This window comes from Sceloporus occidentalis, unplaced genomic scaffold (assembly GCF_023333645.1).
Source record: "Sceloporus occidentalis isolate IW3139 unplaced genomic scaffold, rSceOcc1.0.p SCAF_2, whole genome shotgun sequence".
NCBI classification, from domain to species: domain Eukaryota; kingdom Metazoa; phylum Chordata; class Lepidosauria; order Squamata; family Phrynosomatidae; genus Sceloporus; species Sceloporus occidentalis.
Window position 1 is genome coordinate 4774886 of NW_028316982.1, and position 16566 is coordinate 4791451.

Consider the following 16566-nt stretch of genomic DNA (forward strand, 5'->3'; position numbering starts at 1 on the left):
TTGATTATGTGCTATAAAGAGATTTTGCATTGGTCACAGAAGGAATGAAACATTTCAAGCAGACTGGATTATCTTTATTGACTATATTTATCATCACTCCCTTTGGATCCAACCTCCTACGTCATAGGATCATAGAATTGGAAGAGACTGCAAGGGCCATCCAGTCCAACCCCAGTCTGCCATGCAGGAAATCTCAATCAAAGCATCCCCAACAGATGGCCATCCAGCCTCTGTTTAAAGACCTCCAAGGAAGGAGATCCCACCACACTCTGAGGGAGTGTGTTCCACTGTCAAACTACATCACAGATGGATCTCTGGATGGACACTCTACAGCTAGATAGGCCAGATTCCCTGGCTCTTGCAGAGGACCAGTTTTGTAACTCTGCTGCAAAAATTATTCATCTGACACATACCCTTGGCCCTGTAGTTAATGGTTGTTGTTGCTGTTTTTGTCACGTTATGCAAACTTTGTATATTTTAATGGAAAACCTAAAATAAAAAAATATATATTTTTAAAAAACGAGAGATGGGGAAGTTGAGAGGTTAGAAGAGAGAGGGAGAGGGAGGAAGAAAGGAATGAAATAAAAGGAATGAGGAAAAAGCAGTTTAGATGAAGGGAAGAAAGAAAGAAAACAAGTAAAACAAGAGGGCGAAAGGATTATATAGCAGAGTCAGAGGGGCTGAACAGAAAGCCCTTTTACCCTACTGTTTGGGCAGCTTTGGAGCGCGGCATTTTGATGCCACATGTCCAGAAGCTGCCTTGAAGCTGCCCAAAAGTTGGGTGGCTGCCCAGACATTGGTGGCTTCATGACAGCCCAATGGCATGCAGCATGAAGGTCCAGCAGCATGTGGCATGCAGCCACAGTGAGGCCGGCAAAGCCGGCTTTTCCCTGATTGAACAAGGAGGCGGATCCAAGGCAGATTGGGGCCACGGCATGTGTTTGCCGCAGTCCCAATCCGTCTTTGGAAAGGGTGGGCCGTCTGTTCTGGCCCTAACACATAGATAAGTAAAACAGATTAAAGTTAAGAATAAAGGCTTGAAAGCAATGAGATATACAGAATACTAGTTTCGCTCCAGAAGGTCCACAAAATAATGTCGCTGTAGGTATAAGTGTTGTTTGTTATGTGATTGTTCAATGTATGTATGAATATATGTTTCATAATTTTTAAAAAAATTAGCCAAAACCTGACTTCTCTTCTCCTGCTCCAAGTTCAGCATAGTTTATCCAAATATCAGTAAGGCCTTTGACAAGGTTTCCCATGACATTCTTGCATACAAGCTTGTAAAATGTGGGCTAGACAAGGCAACTGTTACATGGATTTGTAACTGGTTGACCGGCCGAACACAAAGGGTGCTCAACAATGGCTCCTTTTCATCCTGGAGAGAAGTGACCAGTGGGGTTTCCAGTGGGGTTCTGTCCTGGGCCTAGGGCTATTCAACATCTTTATCAATGACCTGGATGACAGAATTGGGAGCATACTTATCAAATTTGCAGATGACACCAAATTAGGAGGAATAGCTAATACTCCAGAGGACAGGACCAAGATTCAAAATGACCTGAATAGACTAGAAAGCTGGGCCACAGCTAACAAAATGAAATTCAACACGGAGAAATGTAAGGTATTGCACTTAGGGCAGAAAAATAAAATGCACAAATATAGGATGGGGGACACCTGGCTGAATGAAACTACGTGTGAAAGGGATCTAGGAGTCCAAGTAGACCACAAGTTGAACATGAGTCAACAGTGTCATGCGGCAGCTAAAAAGGCCAATGCAATTTTAGGCTGCATCAATAAAAGTATAGTGTCTAGATCAAGAGAAGTAATAGTGCCACTGTATTCTGCTTTGGTCAGGCCCCACCTAGAATACTGTGTCCAGTTCTGGGCGCCACAATTCAGAAAGGACATTGAGAAACTGGAGTGTGTCCAAAGGAGGGCGACAAAAATGGTGAAGGGTCTGGAAACCATGTCCTATGAGGAACGACTTAGGGAGCTGGGGATGTTTAGCCTGGAGAAAAGAAGGTTGAGAGGTGATATGATAGCGCTGTTTAAATATTTGAAGGGATGTCATATTGAGGAGGGAACAAGCTTGTTTTCTTCTGCTCCAGAGAACAGAACCCGGAACAATGGATGCAAGCTACAGGAAAAGAGATTCCACCTCAACATTAGGAGGAACTTCCTGACATTAAGGGCTGTTCGACAGTGGAACACACTTCCTCGGAGTGTAGTGGAGTCTCCCTCCTTGGAGGTCTTTAAACAGAGGCTGGATGGCCATCTGTCAAGGATGCTTTGATTTGGATTTCCTGCATGGCAGAATGGGGTTGGACTGGATGGCCCTAGTGGTCTCTTCCAACTCTACGATTCTATGATTCTATGAAATAGCACAGATGGGTAAATTCACCCATTATGACACCAGAGAGAGAATTTCTCTTGTACACAGAACATTTTCTCTTTATCAAGTAATTTATTTCCAGATGACTGGAAAAAGTACATTTCTTTCTCCTACAGCTGTCAAAATGGAATTGTCAGGGGAACAAAAATCATTTGAAAGGGCTGGCATTTTCAAATGGCACATAGATCTCACCTTCTGTTTAACAAGGTAGGCCTCCTGAAAATAGCTCCTTGCTTCCTCTGTAACTCAGATGGTCTTTGAATGGTTGTCTTCCTTTTCAAAACTGAGTAGTTTCGCTGTATGTTCTTTTAAAAAATAGAAGTCTGTATTAGAAGTTAGGCCTACACATTCCCAGAGAACAGGCAGTGTGAAGCCTATTTAAAAAAATTACTATATACTACCCATTCTTTGGGCATTTAAAATACTCATAGATTCACTGCAGAAATAATCCATTTTGACATTGTTTTAACGGCTTTGGTGCTAGGGAATCCTGGGAAATGCAGTTTTCCAGGCACCAGAGCTCTCTGACAGAGAAGGCTAAATGTCTCACAGAACTACAGTTTCCAGGATTCTCTAGCACTGAGCTAGGGCCTTTAAAGAGGTCTCAAACTGGATTATTGCTCCAGTGTGCTTTGGACTTCAGTTAGCTATTAAGATGCCATGAGACTCTGTTTTATTTAAAATAATTTTACAACATCTTCTATTACAAAGTTCAAGCTACTGAACAATACAGTAACAAAGAAAGATCCAACACTGAAAATGACACTCTTTTCTCATTATATTGAGTAAATCCGAGCTACCTGGCTGGACCCCAGAAACCTTGTTGTTTTTACATGGGTATTTTGTACAAATAAGGAAGGAATGTTTGGAATGGTCTCTTATGCTTTCAATATAAATGTATAGCTTCCTCATTTAGCTATACAACGTATTCTTCTTTCTATAATTGTGTATGTGAAGTAAGGGAATAAAGAGCTTTTTATCTTTTAAATTGCCTTTTATTCTTCTAATGAATGTGTATTGTTTTAATACTGTAAATAGTTTAATTCTATTTCAGTGTTTTCTTTTTGTATGTTTTTAATTGTATTGTTCTTTTAAATTGTGAGCCACTTTAGTTTCTAATTTTTTGGGAAAGCAAGACATAAATATAAATATTAATATAATAATAATAATATAACTGTTTAGCCTGTCTTAAAAAAACCGGCTTTTGACAAAGAAGAAGTAAAGAAATATGGAGAAATATGGAGAAGAATTAAAAATAGATGTATATGTTAAATATGGATATGTATGGAATAATGGAATGTATATATGATTTATGTAAAACTAATAAAGAACATTTGAAAAGACAAAGAAAGCTGCTTAAGCATTGGAAGCTGCTCATCATCTGCTGTTAATCTGTTGCTGTGCATGTTGGCTTTATTGAGATGTCTGGATTATTTTTACTATTTGTAAATTTCACATGTGTCTTTTGAATAATACAAGATGGCATGATAAAACCTAAAAAATAAATAATAATACTATATGGTACATAAAACTGAATGATCTTCCAACAGCTTCAGTGAATGAATTAAAACTGAAAGTCATAAACCATTGTTGCAAGTAAGTCCACAATGTTAGTAACATGCTTGTTGTCGTGTGCCTTCAAGCAGTTTCCAATTTATGGCAATTCTAAAATGAACCTACCATGAGGGTTTTCTGCGGCTGAGAATGTGTAATTCACCCAAAAACACACAATGAATTTCCTTGGCTGAGTGAGGAATTGAACCCTAATCTTCAAAGTCCTACTCCACTACTCACACCACTACCCTCCATTGGCTCCTAATATGCTAACACTTAGTTATATATGCATGGATGCACGCGCATACACTTCCTGTTGCCCGTAGCTTAAGAAAGGACATTTTGTGAAGTTTCCAGCCTGGTCACCAGGAGGCAGCTCTTGCCTTCACGAATCCAGCCACTGGAACAAGAACCTCCCCACTTTACCACAACACAAGATTATCATACTTGTAGTTAGTGGAGATGGGAGTCTGGTCCTTCCTGGTTGCACCTATCTACCTATCTCAATTTTTCTTCCTTTGCTTCAGCTTTCAGTCTGGTTTCAATAATTTGTTTCTTTCTTTTCACTCAATTTTTATGTGTTTTATTTTGATGGTGTGTAAAATTCAACAGTTCTAAGCCTTTGATAGGATTCCATTTTGGACCAAAAGGCCAGAATAAATACTTGTCATACGCTGGGGTTTGGTTCCAAGATCCCTCATGGATAACAAAATCCGTGAATGCTCAAGTCCCATTAAATACAATGACATAGCAAAATGGTGTCCCTTATAAAAAATGGGAAATCAAGGTTTGATATTTGAAATTTATACTTTTTTTAACATTTTCAAACCGTGGATGCTTGAATCCGTGTTTAAGAAGGGCCAACTGTATCTTAAAATTCACTAAGGCTGCTATCTTATGCACATTTACTTGAGAGCAATTAAAATCAGTTGACTTCTCCAGGCACTCTTTTATCTCCATCCCAAATTGTCACTCAAGGCCTGAGAGGAGTCTAGTTGGTTCTCACCCACGTATTTTTATGCATTATAAATGGCTTTCTAAGAGAGCTTTCACAGTGGAACAAATGGAGTAAACCAAGCAAATGAAACAAAAATCACAAAAAACCATCTTCCTCTTTCTTCGCCTCCTCCTCTAACTATCACTTCCTCCAACTCTGAGAAATAAAGAACCGAAGAAATTTTCTTGACTTCTCCATTCTTAAGCCTTTGTAGGTGATTTAGAATGAGGGGCTCCAAGAGCTACAATAGGGGTCTAAGGACCACATACCATCTGTGGTGGGCAATTTGCCCACCCTGCAACTGCATTCTGAGTATAAATGTGTAAGATTGGGTTGCAACATTAAGGAGGAAGTGGAAAAAATCCACCACATTAAATACATCACCTGGACTAGGTTTTAGAAGGAGGAAAAAAGGTACATGCATGGGTGAAGCAGGCAAGGGAGGAAACTGTTCATGTTCTCCATCAGACACAATAACAAAGTCTCTGGGTTAATATAAGACTTGTCTACCCTTATTTGCATTGAAGGATAAAGCAAGAAACACTTCTGCAGTGCCTGTCATTTTTGAAATGGAAACACAGGAGTTACTCTCATTGCCAGCTCTGTCAAAACCATAACTGGGGGAAACATATCCTGAAGACTTGTGGAAGATGGCAGATCTGGCACCGAGTCCAGCATAGCAATTCCATTCACGGAAGGAGAGGCCGTTAATTGATTTTTTAATTACATGGTAGAATAGTGTAGATAATGGTGTGGTTTTTATCCTGCATGTCTTTAATTTTTGTTTTTAATGTACTTAAGCTATTTTTTACTATCTGATTTTAATAGCATTGTTTTTTAAACTCTATTTTTGTTTGTAAATTTTAGCCAACTTCTATTTTCAATTATTTAAGCCACCTTGGTTCCCTTGGTGGGAGAATGTTAAGAGTACCTCAGTTTACAGAAGGGTTTCTTCCATAAGTGGACCAACTATGCTGGATCCCTTCCATTTGAAACTATGGAGCAGACAAAACACAATCACAGCAATTTTCAAAACATAGCAAATCAGACACTTGTTGCATGCTTTCTAATAATGTCCAACTTATGGTGACCCCTAAAATCAAACTATTAATGGGTTTTTTTTGGCATGACTTTTTCAGAGGAGCTTTGCCACTGCCTTGCTTTGACACTAAGAGAGTGAAACTTGCCCCTATATCATCCAGTGGGTTTCCATGGCTAAGCCCCTGGCTCCGAGTCCTAGCCCAACAGTCAAACTACCACATCGCTCTAGCTCTCAAATCACATACACAAAGGTGGAGCAATGTCTCCCCAGAAACCCACTTATTCACCTTTTCACTGAGAGGTGATCTGTTGAGAGGGCTTATGCCTTTGTGGGTTCCTAATGCTTTTCTAGCTGCCAGGCCAGTTTTAACAGTGTATGGGTGCCTCTTCCCTGCTAGCCTCCTTCTGCGCCCGAAGCGGTTCTTGCCAAAACCTGAAATGGAGAACAATAAATAAGAATATGGTAATAGGGCAAAGGACAGAACTAAGACTGAAATGAAGCCTTCATCTCAAGTGGCAATGAAACTAAAAATTTGGAAGGGAGGAGGAATCTATGTCAGGTTTATTATAGAAAGAATAAAAGGAAAGAGAGAATGGAAATATATTTATCCCTTAGATGTAAAATTACTTTAACAGTTTAGGAAGATAAATGCACTTTATATGACTTGTCACATGCCCCTGCATAGTTTTATACACAAAACAGACAACCTACTTGTGTATTCCTGGATTCCCCACTTGGTTCTCCTCATCCTAAATTGTTGTGTGCCATTCTGTTGAACTCCCCTCTTCATTCTGGGGATATACTGCTTCCTCTCTTCTTTCTTATTCAGTTTAATGATATCATCTGTAAAAAAAAAAGGGGGGGGCAGTGCTTCAGCATCTCAGGGGAAACAACAATTCCAGAACTTGCATGCTGTCTACAAACTTCTCACACTTTCCCACAAGTAAACATCCAGAATCAATCAATCCTTCTGGAAGCCATGATCCCTAGCAGGCACTGAAACCAATATTGTCTGTTTAAAGTTGACTCGCAAAACCCACAAGCAGAAGTAAAACTCATCAACTCTGTATTTTGCTGCCTGTGTCCTTGTTCAGACTTTAAGCTAGCAGCAGACAATCCACATCCTGCAAGTATCTTTCTTGAATGAGTGCTCCCATTAAACCCATTTCTTCCTGAGCTTAGTTGAGAGATTGGCCACCGAGATCTTTTGCCATGCTAGCCTCTTTGCTCTCTGTTTCAAACACAAGTTTCTTGAGAGAAGAACCACAGGGTGAAGTAGTTGGGACACTGTAAGGGATGAAAGAGTGCCCAAAGGCTTCTCTGTTCTGACAGATAGGAAGCAGTCCCCTCTCCACCTGAGCAGAAAGAGAGAGGCTCACTAGACCTTTAAAAGGCATTCTTCCACATGCATGCTGCATGCCAGTGGACCTTCTGGGAGCATAGTTTCTGTAAGAAGAGGTCAGATACAAGGAACATGAGTGGTGTAGGAGCAGTGGAGGGTTGTGGCTGTGCTCACCTCACCCATGCAAGGTCAGAATAGAGCAATGAGAGGTAAAATGGTTGTCCATCATCCCTTTCAAAAATCAACAACGTGTAAACTTTTTATTGTCATAGCATGTTACCTGCAATATAGGCCAGTTTCTGTCTCTCACGGATGGGAACACAGACAGACACATAGCCCAAGGAGGGGCCACAGCACAATTAAAGTTCATACACTTTGCATGGTCCAGCAGCATCTTCACATAAATTTTAAGAAGTCAGAGAGCAGGAGGAAGAAATTACCTATACTGTTGTTATTATTATTATTATTATTATTATTAACCTTTATTTATGAAGCGCTGTAAATTTACACAGCGCTGTACATGCAATCTTTTTAGTTAGACGGTTCCCTGCCCTCGGGCTTATAATCTAAAAAGACATGACACAGAAGGAGAAGGGAGTGGTGACGGGAAAGGGTAAGAGGTCCAGCAGTTCCTCTCTACCTCCAAGGCCTGGACCAAGGCAGATGGACTGGAGGGAGGGCGAGGCTTCATAATGGATGGTTAATCATTTTCCAGGGAAAATACATACTCTCAAGCAGGATAATGCATATACAGTACATAGCAATACAAGAAATGGTTTGATAAACAGGCACCAAAAGAACATCAAATAGTAAGCAACAATAATGCAATGCCTGGGAAGGCTTCTCTGAACAGGATGGTTTTCAACTCTGTTTTGAAGCTGGTTAAAGAAGTGATGGCTCTTGCTTGTGGGGGAAGAAGGTTCCAGGAGTGAGGGGCAGCGAGTGAAAAGGGGCGAATCCGGGATGGGGCAGAGGAAATCCTGGGCTGTGACAGCAGGCCTTGACTACCAGAACAGAGGGCCCTGGTGGGAAGGTGAGGAGAAAGAAGGTCTGATAAGTAAGGAGGGGCCAGTCCATGGAGGGCTTTAAATGTCGACAGCAGGAACTTACACTGAATGCGGAAAGGGAGGGGGAGCCAGTGAAGGGATGCCAACACAGGAGAGATGTGGTCAGAGCAGTGGGTGGAAGTGATAATGCGTGCAGCTGAATGCTGGACAGAAATTAAAGGACGGAGGTGAGAAAGAGGAAACCCAGCCAGGAGGACGTTACAGTAATCAAGTCGTGAGATCACTAGGGCATGGACCAGGATCTTGGCAGTAGAGGCGGAGAGATATGGTCAGATTTTGGCAATATTGTACAAAAAGAATCTAAAAGCCTTGGCTGTGGTCTGGATCTGAGGGATACACGACAGAGAAGAGTCAAAGATAAAACCAAGACTGTTGGCTTGCTGGACTGGTTGAATAGAAATGTTGTCCACAGAGACAAAAAAGGAGTGTTGAAGGGTGGGCTTAGGAGGAAAGACAAGAAGCTCCGTCTTGGACATGTTGAGCTTCAAACGCCGATGGCGCATTCACTGCGAGACAGCTGTGAGGCAGGACGAGACTTGCTGTTCAAGCCTTGGAGAAAGGTCAGGGGCGGAAAGATACAGCTGGGTGTCATCGGCATACAGATGGTAGGAAAAGCCAAAAGAGCTTTTCCTACCATCTTTCCACATACTGGAGATGTGGAAAAGCCTTATCCGCTAGTTATGGGCAGAATGGCAAAGAGACTGATGATAAACAGCAGCTTTATATTATTCCTCTGTGTGTATGTGTATATGTTCATATGTGCACATCTTCAGGTCTCCTGTTGACCTATGGTGAAACTGCATGAATTCCTTGGGGTTTTCTTAAGCAAGTCATCGTCTGAGGTGGTTTTGCCAATACTTTCCTCTGAAATAGAGTCTATAGCACCTGGTATTCATAGAATCATAGAGCTGGAAGAGACCACAAGGGCCAGCCAGTCCAGCCCCCTGCCATGCAGGAACTCTCAATCAAAGCATACCCAACAGGTGGCCATCCAGCCTCTGTTTAAAGACCTCCAAGGAAGGAGACCCCACTACACTCCGAGGGAGTTTGTTCCACTGTTGAACAGCCCTTACAGTGGTGGTTTCCCATCTAAGTACTAACCAGAGCTGACCCTGCTGAACTTCCAACATCAGATAGGATCTGGTGCCTTTTAGCTTCTCTCCAGCTGTTTTACAGGATTAGGAGAGTTCCTGTGATGTTTTTTGAGAGCACTGAAGCTTGTGTACCTATGCAACAACCTAAAATTCTCCTATTCCTCCTTAGGGCACCAGTTGAGCAAGGAGTAGCTCTTTCCCTCACTCACAGATCGTGTGCAAGAATAACCAAGCTTCACTTAGAAGCCCCTTTTCTTTCACTGACTAGGCACAGTTTGATCACAAACATGCATGTCTACACAACCAATTACAATATACAATTCTTTCTTTCTGCAGTTTAAGGCCAGCTGAATCCTCGGATGGCCTGACAGCACTGAAGGCTACAGGGAGGGAAACAAGTAAATAAAACCCATGCACAAGGAGGGAAATTAATATTTAGATAAACAAGAGTCGTTTTTGAATCTCAAAAATGTAGCTTAACTGCATGAAGCCAATTCTTTCTGTCAGTAATTCAGAGTGACCCAATTTTTCTTTGGCAAAATGTATTGTAATTTACTCAGCACCACTTCTGCATTGCTGCAGACATTTGTGGCTTGCTTCTGTTCCAGCTATAAAAATTAGAAACGTAATGCTAGAAGAAGTTTTGCAAGAGTTATCATCACAGTCTTTGCTACAGCACTGTAATGCCATACACTGCTTTACAACCCTTATCATGGTCATCCTTGCCAACAGTGATTTAGAAAGAGGCATTGTCATAATCCTGCTGGCCTTGAAAAAGGGGTAAGTACAGTTATTTAAGGGGAGCATTCAGCAAATGAACATTCAAGTCAAAACTGACACTCCAGCTGTTCCTAGCCCTTAATTAGAAAACACTCCCCTCAACTACAGATGGATTGTTGTTGTTGTGTGCCTTCAAGCTGTCTGCCACTTATGGTGACCCTAAGGCAAACCTATCATGACCTTTTCTTGGAATGTTTATTCAGAGAGGATTTTCCATTGCCATCTTGTGTAGCTGAGAGAGTGTGACTTGCCCAAGGCCATCCAGTGTGTTTACGTGGCCGAGTTGGGATTTGAACCCTGGTCTCCAGAGTACTAGTTCAATGCTCAAACCACTATGCTATACTGGCTCTTACAGATTATTATTATTGTTATTAACCTTTATTTATAAAGCGCTGTAGATTTACACAGCGCTGTACATACAATTTTGGCTTCTCTTCACTTGCTCAACATAAAAAAGCACCATTTCAAAAGTGCAAATATAAAAGTTAAGCTTTATAAGCTTAATAAATAGTGCAGAAATACAAAAAGTGACAGTTTTATTGACAATGAAATTTCACATAACACATCATGCAAGCTTTCAAAGTTCCACTGGTTTCTTCAATTGGTGAAACTTGTTAATATATCATACAGGAGAAGAAAAGCTACAGTGTTGGAGTCACAGGTCTAGAGTGAATACTATGATGAAGGACCTAGAGAGTCCTAGACAAAACACTTCTCTTAGTATTTGTAGGTCCTCCACTGGAAGACAACCATTCTATAGTTGCCTTCTAGTGGATGTTGAACAAAGAGTTGCACTGAAGGACCTATAGATTCCTAGAGAATTTTTTTTAGAGATCTTTTATTTGTGGGGTTCCCACTTTCATGGGGGCCCTGTGCCCCTGACCCCAGCAAATGTAGAGGGCCCACTGTACAAAACACTTATGGCTTTACTATCACTCTAGCAGGGCCATCTGAAAATTGGATTAATATTCATGAAAAGATCATGCTAAAATAGATCAGTTAGTCTTGTCCAAGCCATGGAATTCCTCATTACCATGTATGGATGTGAGATCTGGACAGTGAAGAAAGCAAATAGGAAGAAAATCAAATTATCTGAGATGCAGTGCTGGAGAAGAGTGCTGAGGGATACCATGGACAGCTAAAGGGGTCCTTGAACAGATTCAAGCCCTGAACTACCCCTGAAATCCAGGATGACTAAACTGAGACTGTTGTACTTTGGCCACATCCCAAGAAGGCATGACTCATTAAAAAGGACAATGATACTAGGGAATGTAAAGGCAGCAGAAAGAGAGGAAGACCATAGGCTTGAGGGATGGATTTAATTAAAGAGGCCTGCAGGACCTGAGCAGAGACGTTGGTTAGACTGAAAGCAAGGAGGTCATGGACCTGAATTTACAGGACCTGAGCAGAGGAGTGGAGGACAGGGCATCTTGGAGAAGTCTCATCCACAGGATCACCATGAGTCAAGCTCATCTCAATATTTTTAATACAGCTGGCCTTTCTTATACACAGATTTTTTTATACACGGATTCAAGCATACACAGTTTGAAAATGTTCCAAAAAAGTATAAATTTCAAATATCAAACCTTGATTTTTCATTTTTTATAAGGGACACCATTTTGCTATGTCATTACATTCAATGAGACGTGAGCATTCACGGATTTTGTTATACATGGGGGATCTTGGAACCAAACCCCAGCGTATAACAAGGGTCCACTGTAGACTGTTTCTTTAATTATAAAACGCTTTTGCAATACTCCTTGTTAAATCTATACAGTTGTCCCTCCACACTTGTGGCTTTGACTTTTGTGGATTTGATTATTCACGGTTTTGATTCATATGTTCTCTCTAGGAATCTCTAGGTCCTCCAGTGCAACTCTGCCATAAGTTGACCACAGAGTTGTGCTGGAGAACCTAGAAGTTCCTATAGAAAACACTTCTCTAGGCTTTTGTAGGTCCTCCAGCATGATTCTATGATCAGCTTCTGGCAGATGTTGACCACAGGCATGTGCTGGAGGACCTGGAGATTCCTAGAGAGTTGTTATCTCAAGTAAAAGAATAGTGGGGGGTTTTATTTCCACATTCTCCTATATTCACAGGGGTCCTTCAACTCTAACCCCAGTGAATGTGGAGGAACCACTGTGTTTTCTTTTAACTTATACAGTAAGCCACATTTTTAACTTACAAAGGGGTCCATATCGAGGGATATTAAATCTAAATGAATAAATAATTCCAGAGAGGCGTGGGAAAAGAGAACAGGGTACAGTTGCTGTCTGTCTTAGTACACAATAGCATGGTGTGCCTCCCATTTTGAAGTTAACACATCAAATCAAGTGTTTCTCTGAAGAGTACTCTGTTACCTTAGAGAACATTCTACTACACAAAGCTCTGTCAGACAACAACTTACAAGACAGTTAAAAAGAAGGATCAAACAAAATCCTTGGATGGCCATGCCAAAGCCTATTAGCTGCGATACAGAGGCAATTAGGGTACTTTTGATCTTAGCACTCTTCCATTTGGCAGCTGGTTTTACTTTGGTTTTATGTGCTGCAGGGTTTTTACTATTTCCTGCTGGCCTTATTATAGGCTATTTTTATTCACTGTATTCTTGCTTGTATTTTATGTTCCTCATATACACTACACCACCCAGAGATCTCTGGTTTTTAGGCAGTCTAAACATGCAATAAACAAATAAAGCCCACGTTTCCAAACTTCTGTTTTGTGGGAACCAGAGAAGACAAAGCAGAGAACAGGAATCCAAAGCAACCACAGCACTCTCTCCTCAGTAAAGAGGGCTAAAAGGAAACTTTGGCCTGTTACAGACTGCCAAAATAAAGCTGCTTCGGGTCTCTTTGGAGGTATGCTGTTTAAATGATGCATGCACCCTAAGAATCCGGAAGCTGCACCAAAGCTTCACTCCAGTGCTTAGGACTAGAGTGTGGCTTTGGCGCGATCTCCAGACTCTTAGGACCCATGCATCATTTAAATAGCATACCTCCAAAGAGACCCGAAGCAGCTTTATTTTGGCAGTCTGTAATAGGCCTTTGATTTTATCATGATGTACAATTCCCTGTTCCCACTCCACATAAGAGACAGTTGCTGAGCAAAGTGGAAGAAGGGAGAAAGATTATGTTAGGCCAGAATTGAGTACCTTCAGTAATTTGACGGAAGATACATGAACACTTACTTTCTGAAAGTTCTACAACTTTCTAATTTTAATCACATATTTTACAAGCTCCATTTTGAAATGTGTCAAATTAACCCACCCTTGGAGAGGCTGAACTGCCACATCTGTGCAAGGAAACCATGGCCATCCTTCCACAGCCGGGAGGCAGTCTTCATAGAACAAAGGCTTGTACAGACAGACAGACAGACAGACAGACAGCAGGAGGCTTCCCCAAGGGGCAAGTAATTCTCAGGCTTACCCACATCAGAAGTAAATGGATCATTGAACCATTCCCAAAGTGTACAAACAGAGCAGAATTACCTACCCACATGCAAACCAACAGGATGCTTTCATTAATTTATGTCCTGAGTTGCAGCACCAGCCGTTCTCTCTTTACACTAGTGTACCCCAGGGACAAAGCTCTCTTAAACTTTCAAATCAGTCTAGATTTTAAAGAGGCCATTTGCTTTTTATTGTAAACTAAAAGAAGAGATGGAATGGCAAGTTGTTGTCTTTCTCCAGCTCTCCTCACAAATATTCATCCAACCATTGCAGCGTTTTGCAGGCAGGCAAGTGATTCAGGTGCCATCTTGAAAGACAATCTCTTTAGTGGACAAGGGAAGAAAAGTTTTCTACTAGCAGGATCTACCTTGATGTTTAATTTATTTTATTCTGCTAGAACCCCAGGTCCACCAACTGGCGTTAGATATAAAGCCATGACTCAGGAAAATCAACAGAGAATGTCAGAAATTGATTTTCAATACTAGAAGTAGAGTTTACAGACAAATCTTCTCTCATATGAAATAATTACATTCTTCCCAACTACCGTTCTATTCCAATTAATAAATAAATTCAGAAGCTACTTTGAACAGAGACAGTGAACTTTTTTATTTCCCTCAAAAACAATGAATGTTGCCTAAATACTTTCTAGCTGGGTATACCGTTAATGAGCAGGTAAGGGAAAGTGGGCTAGGAGGGGGTGTTACCATGGTCCACAAAAATAACTTCACCTTGATCAGGATACCTATCCGTAAAACTGACCACATTGAGTGTATGTACCTTCGCCTGAAGTCCAGGGATAGCCTGGGGATTCTGTTGGTTTATCAATCACCCCGTAGCTTAACAGACTCCATAGCCGAGCTGACACAACTGCTCTCGGAGCTGGTGTTGGAGACCCCCGGGCTTCTTGTTCTGGGGGACTTCAACATCCCCCTCGAGACCAGTTCTTCTGATCTCACTGGCACAGCTTGGGAGTTCAGACTTAGATGCCGGCATTAGTACAGAGTCAACAAGAGAAGCGTCTAGTGACTCCATTAATGAGGTTATCTTGGATCAATTTCAGTCTATGAGTACTGATGATGTACTCAAGCTGCTTGGTAAGGTGAAAAAAGACCACCTGCCCTCTCGATCCCTGTCCATCTTGGCTGGCCATCCAGGGAGGTGAGGCAACTTTGAAGTTGCTACAATTCATAATCAATGTCTCCCTCAGGGAAAGTTGTTTTCCATCGAGCCTGAAATTAGCAGTGCTGAAACCCATTCTAAAGAAACCTTTCCCTGATCCCCTGGACAAAAATAATTATCGGCCAGTATCTCTTCTTCCCTTCTTGGGTAAGGTGATTGAGAGGGCGGTTGCAAACCAGCTCCAAGCAGTCTTGGATGACACCGATTATCTCGATCCATTTCAAACTGGCTTCAGGTTGGGATACGAAATGGAGATTGCTCTGTTCGCCTTGGTCGATGATCTCTGTCTGTGCATTGACAGGGAAAGTGTGGCCCTGTTGGTGCTCTTGGACATCTCAGCGGCCTTTGATACCATAGACCATGGTATCCTTCTGGAACACCTGAGAGAATTGGGAATCGCTGGCTCTGTCTTGCAGTGGCTACGTTCCTACCTCTTGGGCAAATTTCAGATGGTGATGCTGGGGGACAGCTGCTCCTCTACGAGAGAGCTGACATCTGGTGTCCCTCAGGGCGCCATTCTGTCCTCCATGCTGTTTAACATTTACATGAAGCCGCTGGGTGAGATCATCCGCAGACATGGGGCGGGGGGTTATCACTACGCTGATGACACCCAAATTTATTTCTCTATGTCTCGGACTGTTTCAGTGACCAAGGAGGGCATCTCCCCCCTGAATGACTGCCTGAAGTCGGTAATCGATTGGATGAGGGAAAATAGATTTAAGCTGAATCCAAATAAAATGGAGGTACTCGTGATAGGTAACCCCAATCCAGGTATGGAGATAAGTTTGCCAGTTCTAGATAGGGTCACACTTCCCCTGAAAGACTGCATCCGCAACTTGAGGGTGCTCCTGGATTCATCGTTTCAACTGTCTTCTCAGACTGATGCAACAGCTAGGAGTGCCTGTTATCAGCTTCAGCTGATATGCCAGTTGCGCCCCTACCTGGAGCAGCGGGACCTGAAAACGACTGTACATGCTCTAGTAACCTCTCACCTTAATTTCTGCAATGCGCTCTACATGGGGCAACCTTTGTGCCACGTCCAGAAGCTCCAATTGATATAAAACATGGCAGCCAGACTGGTCGCTGGAAAATCCAAGCTCAACCATATTACACCTATTTTAAAATCACTACATTGGCTGCCTATTAGCTTCCGAGCTCAGTACAAGGTGTTGGTTATCACCTATCAAGCCCTACACGGCCTGGGTCCAGTCTACTTGAAGGAACGCCTCCTCCCATACAATCCTTCCTGTACACTCCGATCCTCCGGGAAAAACCTTTTACAATCTAGAAAGACCAGACTGGCAGTGACCTCCCGGAGGTCCTTCTCTGTCACCGCTCCAAAAATATGGAATGACCTGCTGGAAGAGATTCGCCAATTATCCTCGCTTGAGGCTTTCAAAAAGGCGACAAAAATCTTTCTCTTCCGGCAGGCCTTCCCCGATTGATAATGACCAGAACCACTTGAATCCCCCTCATTATTATTTTTCTTATTTGCGGTTTGTTTTTTAATTTTGATGTATTGTTATGTGCTTTTTAGCCATGTTTTACTGTTTAATTTTATAGTTGGGAGGGAGGGTTGGGCCGGGGTCTTGTTTTTATTGTTGTAAATTGTATTAACTTTGCTGTTACCTGCCTCCATCCTCAAAGAGGAAGAGGCGGGATATAAATAAA

General features: G+C 41.9%; 1 protein-coding gene across 1 annotated transcript in view; it reads right to left on the reverse strand.

Moving 5' to 3' along the window:
* Positions 1-16566, reverse strand: part of FYTTD1 (forty-two-three domain containing 1) — a 31625-nt gene that overhangs the window by 8794 nt on the left and 6265 nt on the right. Inside the window, exons 2-4 of the mRNA XM_089508632.1 lie at positions 6697-6828; positions 6272-6417; positions 2585-2697 (exon numbers count right to left, since the gene is read on the reverse strand). Of these exons, the coding sequence (XP_089364758.1) occupies positions 2585-2697; positions 6272-6417; positions 6697-6828 (391 nt within the window). The remainder of the gene's footprint in view (positions 1-2584; positions 2698-6271; positions 6418-6696; positions 6829-16566) is intronic.